The 12,115-nt window shown below is 57.1% G+C and overlaps 2 protein-coding genes across 6 annotated transcripts in view; one reads left to right on the forward strand and one right to left on the reverse strand.

Annotated features, from left to right (window-relative positions):
- The window catches only part of Rilpl1 (Rab interacting lysosomal protein-like 1), a gene marked incomplete at its 5' end in the record, with an annotated part of 30,248 nt that extends 21,655 nt beyond the window's left edge, over positions 1 to 8,593 (forward strand). For 2 of the 5 annotated variants that reach the window (XM_005403032.2, XM_005403034.2), the window contains 1 exon segment: positions 7,653 to 8,593. In XM_005403032.2, the coding sequence (XP_005403089.1) occupies positions 7,653 to 7,797 (145 nt within the window). In that variant the 3' untranslated portion in view covers positions 7,798 to 8,593. 5 annotated transcript variants of the gene reach the window in all.
- A 2,013-nt stretch (positions 8,594 to 10,606) lies between these two features.
- The window catches only part of Snrnp35 (small nuclear ribonucleoprotein 35kDa (U11/U12)), a gene marked incomplete at its 5' end in the record, with an annotated part of 4,536 nt that continues 3,027 nt past the window's right edge, over positions 10,607 to 12,115 (reverse strand). The window contains 1 exon segment of the mRNA XM_005403037.2: positions 10,607 to 11,441. Coding sequence (XP_005403094.1) covers positions 10,698 to 11,441 — 744 coding nt within the window. The 3' untranslated portion in view covers positions 10,607 to 10,697.

Here is a 12,115-nt window from a genome sequence, read left to right on the forward strand (position 1 = left end):
AGAGCTTGCTTGCTGTGTCACACGGGGGTGGGAGGTGGCTTCTAAGGACAAGGAATAAGACTGGGCGTGGAGCGGGGGCTCAGGCGTCCTAAGGGCTTGAACTCTGCTGTGAGGTGTCTGCCTTGACCCAGCCGCCCCCAGTATGCCCTCCCGTGGTGACGCACCCCTCCACCCTCTGTCCACTGGTCCCCAGCACATGCGCAGCCGGGCGCTGGCTGCCCGGGAGACACACACAGACAGCACCCAGGCCCTGCCCGCAGATTTTAAGCCACTGCCGTGCTGCCTGACAGCATCAGATCCCTCTGGGATTCTCACGAACTTTGACAGCTCTTGTCCTTGGGGGAAAAAATAGAGACGTAAAATTTTGTGTGCAGTTTCAGGAGGTTCCTGGACTCGCAAAGGCTGTGGATAAAGGGCTGACACCTCGGGTCGGGTTAGAGAGCTGAAAACCTATGCCAGGTGCTGTCCTGCAGGTCATCTCGCTCAGTCCTCACCGTGGGGCTGGAAGGGGAGGCACCGCTGTTCCTGAACAGTAAAGGAAATGGGGGCACGTTACTATGGCCCCTGCTGGTCTCCCCTGAGAGGCCCTCTGGCCCCAGGCCTCCAGCTGTGCCCTGGGCTGACTGCAGAAGGGCCGCTGGTCCTCCACTGTGAGCCCAGCAGAGCTTCTGAGAGCACGTGAGGAGCACGTGGGGGTGGCCCAGATGCCTGCCCTCTCAGAACCCCGTTGGACACACCCTGGCTCGTTCCCAGCCTCTCAGGAGGCTGGCTTGTCCCGCGCGGCACACGGCGGACATGGAAGAGCCGGACCCTCCTCCTGGAACGTGATGCCCCGTTCAAATTCGGGCCTGTGCTGAGGGAAGGGGTCACCGTCTCCTGGAGAGTTGGGCGAGCCCGCAGCTCCCATCCAAGCTTCTTGCCTACTGCAGATTGCTTATTAGCCTCGCCCTGGGTCCCTGCTGGAGCTGGGAGATGGGAAAATCCCCAGTAAATATTTCCTAAGGATGCAGCACGGACCCAAAAGAGCTTGCTTTGATTCCAGCACTATTTTGACCATGGATTAGTTAGTGACCTTCCCTGGAATCAAAACTCAAGGAGCTGAAGAAAAAGAACTTAGCTCAGTAACCAGAAGTCTGCAGGTTGTTCCAGCTTCAGGCTCACTGGACCCAGGCCTCACTTCCTCTGCCCTTGAGGCTGTGCCCTGGCTGTGGACTTGATTCTCAGTGTGTTCCTGGGATTCAGGGCGGCAGTATGGTGGCTGTTAGCACTCTCTGAAACTCTAGTTCAGATTCTGTTCCCAGGAGGCCTAGAGAAACCACAAAGTCAAGTCTCATTGGCTCTCAGTAGGTCACATGACCATCCCTAAACCAATCATAGGGCAGCACATTGGCAGGTCTGTTTCCCCATCTCCTCCCTGAAGTTTAGGATGTCGAATTTAACTCCAGAAGCTGGGCCTGGTGGCACAGGCCTATAATCGCAGCACTCAGGAAGCTGAGGCAGGAGGATCGTTGTGAGTTTGAGACCAGCCTGGGCTACAAAGTGAGCTCAAGGCCAGCCTGAACTGCATAGGGAGATTCCTGGGGAAGGCTCACCCTGTCTCAAAAAAAAGACCAAATAATCATAATCACAATCATAATCATTTAACTCCATTCATTAGGGAGGTGTAGGGCAGAGGTGAGAACCGGTCCCTGTGCAGGGGTGAGCTTATCCAGGCTCTAACATACAAGCTGACCCCCTCACGTGTAAGGATGAACGGACTGGATCTCGTGTGCTCCCTCAGCTACAGCTTTGAGGTTTACCCCTTCGAAAGTTGTGGGTGACCCCAGACACAGAGCATCTGTGTGTCTCTGTGTCTTCTCCAGCTACTCATCCTGGGTCTTTACCAGCCAGACCTTTGCAGCGCCTGCCTGGGACGGGTCCCCAGTTCACAGAGCCTGCTGTGTCCATGCTGGAGTGTGCATTCTAAGGGTTCCTTCTGGCTTTTTAATTTTCCCCTTTTCCTAAGAAGGTAGTTAAGTATGGGCTTATGCCAGTCTCAAATTGGACGAAATCCAGAATAAAGTTACCGAAATTAGCCAAGAAATCTTCCCACTAGTTCTGCCCACACCTGTGAGCTGAGTGCTGCCCGTCTTCCCCCGGCGGTTCCTTTAACAGCCCTCTTCTCCTCCATAGTTGCTCGGCAAGAATTGGAGCTGCGTAGCCGGGCGTGGTGGCGCACTCCTGTCATCCCAGCCCTTGGGAGGCTGAGGCGGGGGTCACCTTGCAAGGTTGAGGCCAGCCTGGGCTACACAGTGAGATCCTGTCTCAAAAAAAAAATAGGGTGCTCTGAGCTTGGCAGGGGAAGGAGCTGCAGTTGAGGAGCCAGAAGAGGTGGACAGAAGACAGCACCAAGGAGAAAGAGACAGTGCAAGACAGCCTCCTGTCCACGGGGCGCAGGTGGCCTGTCCTGCGTGGCCCTGCCTCCTGCGGGAGAGCAGGGGGAGCCAACAGCCACAAAAGGCTTTTGACCAGCACCGCGGGACACTGGTCCCCTTTGTCCTCCTCAGCAGCTGACTGGGGGCTGTGGCTGGGAGCTGAGAGCCAGGAGGAGCCGGGGCGATGCTCGTTCCCTGGGCCAGTTCCGAGGGGGACCCCGGGCCTCTGCACCTCCCCTCCTGGTACCGCGAGGCCGTTCTGCTCTCTGTGTCTTTGCCCTGCGGGGTGTTGGTCACACAGCCTGCTCGGTGCCGGGGCTCCCTGCCCCGCTGCAGCCCACCCTGTGCCCTCACCCGGCATCCCCTGACAGTGCAGCCAGAGCCACCAGGGAGGTGTGAAGGGCCTTCGCCAGCTCCGAGCATTGAACCGAGGTGTCTTCCAGCCGGAGACGCACGGCGGGCGCACGCATCTCCTTCTCAGATGAGGAAACTGAGGCCCATTTGCGTTTTGTTCTTTTGTGTTTTGAGACAGGATCTCACTGTGTAGCCCAGGCTGGCCTAGAACTCAGAGCAATCTTCCTGCTTCAGCCTGAGTGCTGGGGCTACAGGTGTGCGCCCCCACAGCTGGCTCACGTAGATCGCACCCTGGGGAAGGCTCTGGCGGGCTCTTCCGCTGGGCTTTTTGTCTGCACTGCTCCTGTCCGCGCCTCCCTTTTCTCACCATTTCCCAAGTCCCCAGTCACAGGCCGACTGCCCAGGCCCCTTATCTCTCGAATGCCCAAGTCAGAGACATCAGACATCGGGTATTTCTGGGCTGAACACAACAGGAAACCAGAGACTCCTGCTGCCAGTCAAAACAGCGGCCTGAAGGTGGGCCAGGAATAGCTTGTGACCCAGCCGCCACCGGCCGGCCAGGGAGCACGCGCTGGCACTGCCCGGGGAGGTCACGCGGGCGTTTGGGGGCTGCAGCCTCGTCCTCGCCCTTGAACAGCAGGCGCCAGCGCCCCCTGGTGTGGCCCCTGCCTCTGGGCCATGGGCCCGTTCACACGGTGGCTTCCGCCGGACCAGGCAAGCAGGCGGGGGACAGGCGGTGGGACGAGGGGACAGCGGCTGGGGCAAGGAGAGCAGGGGGGCTTGGGCTCAGAAAGGCCTTCCTCCCCGGAAAGGCCGGCTCGGAGTGGGCGGCCGTCCCGGTCTGCAGCCGTAGCAGCAACAGTGCGTTCTGTCCCTGTGCTCCCACCCACCACCCCTCCTCGCTTCTGCCGGAAATAGCTTTTTCCAGCAGCCTGTCTCACCGCCGGGAATGCCACCCCGTGGACTGGGTTTGAGTCTTCCAGAAATATTCAGTGCAGGGGGGAGGACCTGAAACAGCTGCCCTGCCTCAGAACCTAAACTCGGCCAGACCATCGTCACGAGGACGGCCGTTCCTGTAGGGACGGTGGCTTCTGCCTGGTGGCACCTGGCTCTGTAGGCCCCAGAGGCCCCGCCCCTTGCTGGGCCCTGCATGGCATCCAGCGTTTCCAGGCGGGCCGATGCCTCTCCCACCTGTGACTGGGGCACTTGCTATGTAGTGACTGTGTCTTCGGGGGTGCCCTGTTTGGGGTCCTGGCAAAGGTGGGTGCACAGTAGCGTGGGTTGGAACCCCTGGAGAGCTGCCCGTGCTGAGAAGCCCAGCCCCTGGGGATTAGGCCCGTTCCTTTAGCTAAAGGTCCCCTGTCCCTGCCGTCACGGCCCCGGCGGTTTGTGGCTCCCAGCTCCCGTGTGAGGAGTGTCAGATGCTGTCCCAACGCACAGAACCTCCACGTGGACAGCATTACTTTGTATCTTTTGCCAGTCCTTTTACAAAACAATCATAACTGCTGGACAGCTGGCTGTGGTGGCACACGAGGGTAATCCCAGCACGTGGGAGGCTGAGGCAGGAGCATTGCCAAAAGTTCGAGGCCAGCCTGGATTACATACCAAGATCCTGTCTCAAAAAAACAAAACTAAACTAAAAAAAAAATCATAATTTTCAAAATAAGCTCTGGCGGCCTGGCTGGAGTTTCATCTTCATTGCTGCTGCTTCTGGCAGCCGTGACCCATTGGGAGGGGCAGGGCGGCGCCTGCCAAGGTGACGCAGCTTCTGTTTTGGCCTGTGCCCACTCCTGCCTGTCACCTGCCCGCTGTGCGTGCACAGCGTGCGCGGCCCAGGGCACGGCTGGGGCTGAGGACGGGGATCCCACAAACCCCAGCGCACACCCAGCTCCCCCCGCAGACCTGGTCTGCGCGTCCAGTGCTGAGGGCCGCTGGGTTCCCTCAGTGCCGTCACACAGCCTATGTGTCCGTGGGCCGTGGTCACAAAGCGCCACAGAGGACAGGACTTAAGCGGTCATAATGAATGGTCCCGCTGTCCTGCAGGCCAGAGGTCAAGGTCAGCAGGGTCAGTCCCATGAGGGAGACTCCTCGGAGGCCTCTCTTCTTGCTGATGACCTTTGTCCTGTGGAAGCATCACCACTGTCTGCCTCGGCACCACGTGGCATGTGGCAGGCCCTGCGGCGCGTGTCGCTGTTCATGTTCCCCCTTTTCCTGTTGGGCTGGAGCTGCCCTCTCCTCACTGGGGCCATCTGGAAGGGCCCCATGTCTCTAGGTGACGTCCTGAGCTGCCGGGGGTTGGGGCTTCAGCTGGATTTGGGGGAGGGGACACGGTTGGACCTGTGACAAGGACCAGTAGCGGACCCTCGGCCGGACCGTCCGAGGAGTGGGCGTCTGTCCTGTCTCCTTTTTTATCTTCTCTGTGTCTGTCTGTACTTCTCTAACTAGGATCTTTACAGCCATAATGCCCATGGTGGCAGCGGGACTGCTGCTCGATGACCCCACGCTGCAGCCTGTGAGACGACTCGTTTCCCTTGTAGGCACCGTGTGCGTGTGGGCCCGTGTGCACGGTGCCTGTGCAGTGTCGCTGCGGCCCCCGCTGGGCCGGCCTGGCTCCTTTGGCCTCTCGAAGCTGCATGGCTGTCCCCTGTGTGCTGGCATCACGTGGGCGTCGGGTACACTGCGCCCCCGGCACGGTTGAGGTTCTGGGCTCTGTCACCGATAATTCTTTTTGTCTCTTCTGTTTCCGTTCTAAACGCCACCTTGCCCACGATCCGGTAAAGAAGGTCCTTTAAGCGACGGGTCAGTAGTCAGCGCCCACCGCCCGCCCCGAGTGACACTAACCCTGTGGATCTTCCCGCCAGAGCTTCCTAAACTGCTTTGTCTTGCCGAGCCTGGCCTTGCCGCCGTGCGGTCTGATGGCTGCGGAGGGAAAGCGGGGGGAGCGGGGGCGGGTATGAGGGGCAGCGTAACCCAGGAGCTGCTGTTTTTCTGGCTGGCTGACGGCCCCGCCTGCCCTGTGGAAAGAGCTCCCACGTAACCCAGGAGGGACGTCCTGCTCGGGCCGCTACAGCTGTGTCTGCCGTGGAGGACAGAGCCTTCGCGCTAGCGATCCACTCAGTTCACCCCAGAGCTTTGTGGTGAAAGAGCCCTGTCTTCTGGGAGAGCGATCATAGGGTCCAGTAAGCACGGAGGAGTGAAAGTATTTTCACCCAGATGTGTTTAAAACACCTCCAAGGGCCACTGCACTAAAAGACGGACAGGTGAAGGGAGGGAACCCAAAATAGTTCATGTAAAGATCGGGCATCTCAGTGGCTCCCCAGGAAACACAAAAGAGCCGTTCTCTCAGCTCTCTTACCAAGTTCAGAAAGCGAAGTTGAAGAGTAAGAGCTTGGTGAGAGCGGAAGGAGCCTTAGCAGAGCCTGGTCATATCGAAGGAGATTTGGCAGCTTAGAGAGAGCTCCCAGGAGGCGCTCGCAGTTGGCGAACTCAAGTGCACGGTCTGGAAGCCAGCCTTGGTTTGAATGGGCTTCTTTGTAAACTTTGTTCTCGTGACTTCGGTCTTTATCTCTGAAGCATCTGACAGTTCGCTCTGATCAATGTGCAGAAGTCATAGCAGTTTAAAAATACATGCAGGAGGCAGGCGTGGTGGCACATGCCTGTAATCCCAGCACTCAGGAGGCTGAGGCAGGAGGATTGTTGCGAATTCGAGACCAGCCTGGGCTACATAAGTGAGCTCAAGGCCAGCCTGAGCTGCATATTGAGACCCTGTCTCAAAAAGACAATAAATAAATAAATAAATAAATAAATAAACAAACAAACAAACAAACACTTGTAGGAGCCAGGCTTGGTGGTGCTTGCCTGTGAGCTCAGCACTCAGGAGGCTGAGGCAGGAGAATCACTGAGAGTTCAAGGCCACTCTAAACTACTTAGTGAGACTACTCCTCAAAATAAACAAATAAATAGACTTCCTAGGCCTGGTGATATGGTGATATAGCTCAGTGGTAGAGTATTTGCCTAGCATGTACTCAGGCCAGGTTCTGTCTCTAGCACCACGAAAGGAAAAAAACACCAGACACTTTTGGTCTATATTAGCTTTTACTGTGTAACTGGTACAACAATAAACTCTAAGTTTGGAAAGCCCAATGTGAATATTTGCACATTTCATTCACCCACCTTATCGAGCAAGTTCTTTTTTTTTTTTTTTGCGGTACCAGAACTCACGACCTTGCGCTTGCCAGGCAGGTGCTTATGCCACTGAGCTATTTCCCCAGCCCCTTGAGCAAGTTCTTAATATAATTTAATTATATGTTTCGTCTTGCTACCTACCGTAGCATCATCCTAGGCAATAATAACCCAGGCCACGTGGCCTGTGACACGCTGCTTGCGTAGTTTCCCGATTGACGTCCATAAACATGGAGCTGTTGACATTAGAGATATTCTTGGCCTTACGTCCCACGCTGCTTTCAGGGGTTCCTCTCCCAGCATTAGGGAGTTAAAGAGAGTTCTGGGCAGTGGCTTCGTGGCAGGGCACTTGCATAGTGAGGGCTCCACCCCAGTACCCCAAAATAAAAGAAACTATGACCTGTTTGGGGGCTCCTTGTCCCCACGGGTCCCCGGCAGGACCCTCAGGAGCGGCCAAGGCAGAGGAGCCCTCGTGTGGCATGCACGCACGGCCTGCTCATGCGGTGACCTCAGGGCTCCGAGGCTGATGACTGGGAAGTCCCTGGCCCTTTCCGGTCACCTCTCCCGCTCTGTGACGTGTTCTTTCGCACCTGAGCGGCCCTGCCCCTCCCGTGTGACTGCCTTGTCCCTGGCACTGCAAACGAGCCAAGGCCCAGCACAGGCTCGGCGCTCATTTCTGTCTCTTCCTTCCCCTTCTCAAAGGTTTAGCTTCTTCTCCCGCGATAAGAAGCGGCTGGCCAACATGCAGAGGAACGTGCACATCCACGAGTCCTTCGGCCAGTGGGTAAACACCCACCGTGACGACGGGTACACGGAGCAGGGACAGGAGGCCCTGCAGCACCTGTGACCTCGGCCCTCACCGCCGCCACCCGCGGAGCGCACCCAGGGCCGCTGCCTGGCACCCTCGAAGCTGACCCCTAGGGGACGCTCTGCTTCGCGGATGGACCTGAGAAACTGATGCCAAACTCTAAGGAAATGTTTATTTATACCCAGGGCTGTCACTGTTTCTAATAGAGGACTCTACCCTTAGGATATATATTTAATAATCCCACCGACTGAGGCCAGATTTTCCCGCTAATTTTAGTAACAAGCTTCTTCAAGCCAAATACATCACTTATCACTGTAATTGCCATTTGATTGACTTGGGATCAACCTCTAGGTGTAAAGGTTTTTATTATCACCTTGTCACTACTTCCGTGACAGAGGAAAAAGTAGCTTTTTAATTGTCACAAAATCATGCTGATATGGTGGGCACCGTGGCGCATACCTGTGATCTCAGCATTCCAGAGGCTGAGGCAGGAGGATCGTGTGAGTTTGAGGCCAACCTGGGCTACACAGTGAGTTCAAGGCCAGCCCAAACTCCATAGCGAGACCTTGTCTCAAAAAGAAGCATTGTGGTGACAGCAGATCGGAGAGGATATATCGATGGGACGGCAGGGCCTCTGAAGTCAAAGACGAGCCGCCCCCACTGAAACACGAAGCACAGGACATAAAATGACAACCCTCCACCAGACTGGGGACGCCTCTGAGAGCAGCAGCCGTTCCCGATCACCCTGGAGTGCGCGGCCGCGTGGAGGGCAGTGTGCCTTGGGATCTGCAGTGAGTTTTGCAGTACTAACCAAACAGAGTTGCAAGGATAAGTGTTTCTGGTGTGCGTTCTTTGTGCGAGCATCTTTTTTCCCATGTAAAGTGCTGCTTCTGCAAAGAAGACAAATGTCCAAGCAGATTGGGAGGAGGGCGTGGGAGCCTCCGTGATGCGGGGGCACAGCGGGGAAGGGTGCTGGGTGACAGATGGCGTGGACTGCACAGCTTGGTGACTCAGCCAGCTGCCCGCTCTGCAGCTGGGGTGCTGGGGACCTCTCCTGGACTTCTGCGCCACCCCCAGCGGCAGGGCACAGGGCTGGATGTCCCTGGCTACAGAGTGGTGGCACTTGCCAGGACCACTCAGGGACATCTTGATCAGTGGGTCCTGCTGGCTGAGAAGCCACGGGGGGTGGTTTGCAGGCCCCGTAGTGAGACTGTGTCCACTGGCCTGGGAAGGGGTGCTGGACTCCGCGTCGGGGTTATTGGAATTTACTCGTATACGGGGAAGTCTAGTCTGAGTATGGGAGTCGCAGCACGAGGTGGTCCACACCTGTCATCGCAGCTCCTCAGCCACTCAGGATCACCAGTTAGAGGCCAGCCTGGGCAATTCAGCAACTTGTATTCAAGGAATCATAACTCTCAAAGCCACAGCCATTGGTAAAAATGCTGTCACTTTTTTGAAAAATTAAACGAGCAGTACAGTATTTAACTCAACGTTCCCAGAAGTTAAGGCCAAGAGATCCAGCCTTCGAGCAGACCAGAGCCCCGGTCGGCAGGGCAGAGAAACTCGGCTTTCAGCCCAGCGGAAGCTCCCCCAGCTCTCGCCCCCACCTGTCCTCCGCCCTTTGTCTCGTTCAGCTCCGCTTTTGCTGAGCTGGATCTTCCCAGAGGCCTGGAGGTCCGCCCCCACCACAGCCCCAGGATACGCGGAGATAAAGCACAGGACAGTCAGCATTTCCCAGGGCAGAGCGAGGCTGGGTGCGGTAGCTGGTAGCTGACCCGCAGGTCCACGCTGGCTTCCAGCTCGGGCTCTGGGCAGTCTGCTAGGATTTTCTCTGTATCCATTTTTACTGCCGCTCAGCTCTGGGGCTGCGGGTGTGGAAATGGGCAAGGTAAAGTTCACTCTGACCACATGAGGGCCCAGGAGTCACGGATCAGTGGGGCTGGGGGCACTGTCCCCTCCTTTGGCCACACACCCAAAATCACCTCAAGTGGGCGGGGGGAGCACGACACATTCTCTACTGCTGAATGAAGCCTATACACATGCCGGAACCACAAAACCACTGCTGACCCTGTTACTAACATGGCCCGGCGGGGATGTAGCTCAGTGGTAGACGCTGGCCTAGCGTGTCTGAGGCCTTGGGTTCTGCCCGGCACTGCAAAAACCACCTCCTAAAAACACAGTCTTAGAACCAGCAATGATGATTCAGTCTGGGTTTGGTGACACACACCTATAATCCCAGCTCCTCAAGAGGCTGAGGCAGGAGGATCACAAGATCCAGGCCAGCCTAGACAATTTAGCAAGACTCTCTTCAAAATAAAAAAGGACCGGGCAGGTAGCTCTGTAGTAGAGCACTCCTGGGTTCAATCTCCAGTACTGAAAAGGACCAGGCTGGGCCTGGATTTTGGTGGCACACGCCTGTAATCCCAGCACTGGGGAGGCTGAGGCAGGAAGCTGCAGTGAGTTTGAGGCCTACGTTGTGAATTCAAGGCCAGCCTGAACTATATTTTTGAGATCCTGTCTCAAAAAACCAAACCAAAACAAAAAGATGATAAATTTGTGATACCAGTTTGACTCTTGGTTCCAGATTGGAAGGGGTTGGGGATGTAGCTCAGTGTCACAGGTGCCTGCCTGGCAAGTACAAGGTCCTGAGTTCGATTCCCAGCACCAAACAAAACAAAACAAAACAAAATAAGATTGAGGGGCTGGGGACATAGCTCAGTGGCATAAGCGCCTGCCTGGCAAACGCAAGGTCGTGAGTTCGATCCCTGGTACCACCAAAAAAAAAAAAAAAACGGCAAACATCCTTCTCAGTCAAAAAAAAAAAAAGATTGGAAGGAAAACTCCCAAATCCCATTATCAGCAAGTTTTATTGAACCGCTAGACGCGAGCCATGCCCCATCACCCCCGCAGTGCACCTTCCTCGGGGCCTACCCCTGCCCCTACTTGCTCCTGTCCCTCTTCTCCCGCCCCTTGGGCCTGTCATCCCGGAGGTCCCGCTCTCTGTCCCAGTCACTGTCAGGCCACATCCTGGCCTGCTCCCTCTCCTGCCATCTCTTCTCCCGCCCCCGGTCGTGGTCCCGATCGCGGGCCCTGAAGTCCCAGTGTCTCTCCCGGGAACGCGACCGCTCCCTCCTTTCCCTTCTGCCCTCCCTGTAGAGCTCACTCTTCACCACCGGCAGGTTGATCGGCTTGCGGAAGGGCCGGTCCCGCCCCCCAAACCTCAGCTGCCCCGACTCCTTCTTGCCGCCCAGCCCGCCGCCCAGCCGCCGCGGGATCCAGCCGCGCAGCGTGCGCTCCAGCTCGTAGTCCACGAAGACCTCGTGCTGGTCGATGAGCAGCCCGTCGGCGTCGCGGTGGGCCTTGAGCAGCGCGCGCTCCTCCTTGTACTCGATGAAGGCGTAGCCCTTGGAGAAGCCGGTCACCAGGTCCCTCACCAGCCGCAGCCGCCGGATGTCCCCGTAGCGGGAGAAGACTTCCCTCAGTTTGTCCTCTTTGGTCTGCAGGTTTAGTCTGGCCACGAACAGGGTGAGGAGGGGGTCCCCGGTGACGCCCCTGTTGGGCACGTAGCGGGCCAGCATGGCCCTCCAGACCGCGCGGTCGTGGGGGTCCTCATCGGTGCCGTCGATGCTGCCGGCCTTGAGCGGGTCGTACTCCTTGGCGATGGGCATCCAGTCGTTCATGATCTAGGAGGGACACAGGAAGGTGTGTGGCGCTGTTCCGAGTCCCACCCACCCCCCGCTGTCACCATGCTGGGGAGTCACGTGGCCGCTGGCTGCTGAGAAGGGGCGGTGGCATCCGTGTGTGGCCTGCAGCCAGGGGTCCAGCCCGAGACTCCCTGGCCCCTCTCCGCGCCCTCACCAGCGTGGCCACCACGGGACGGGGGCCAACTGCACTGCCCCAGCCGCTAGGATCGAAAGCCAGCCAGACCGTCCAGCGGCCCAGGAGGCTGAGGGGTTGTGTGAGCTATGCGCAAGGCACAAGGTTCAAGCCCCAGCCCTGCAGGTACAGAAAGCAAAGACCTCACTACCAAAACCTCAGACACCCGCCAACATGGAGAACGGGCCAGACCCGCCCCCTGGACCCCTCACCTGGCTCTAACTAGGACCAGCACTCATGTGGCCACAATAAGTACCAGATTACGCTGAAACAAATTAGCACAGCACTTAGCAGTGGATTTTTCAGTATGTATCACCAAAAGATAAAGTTTTCTTTTTGTTGTTGTTATTGTTTTTTTTTTGTTTTTTTTTTTTGGTCTTTTTGAGACAGGGTCTCTCTATGCAGTTCAGGCCAGCCTTGAGCTCACTATGTAGCCCAGGGTGGTCTCAAACTTGCAACAATCCTCCTGCCTCAGCCTCCC

Source organism: Chinchilla lanigera, unplaced genomic scaffold, assembly GCF_000276665.1.
Source record: "Chinchilla lanigera isolate Chin_1 unplaced genomic scaffold, ChiLan1.0 scaffold00081, whole genome shotgun sequence".
NCBI classification, from domain to species: domain Eukaryota; kingdom Metazoa; phylum Chordata; class Mammalia; order Rodentia; family Chinchillidae; genus Chinchilla; species Chinchilla lanigera.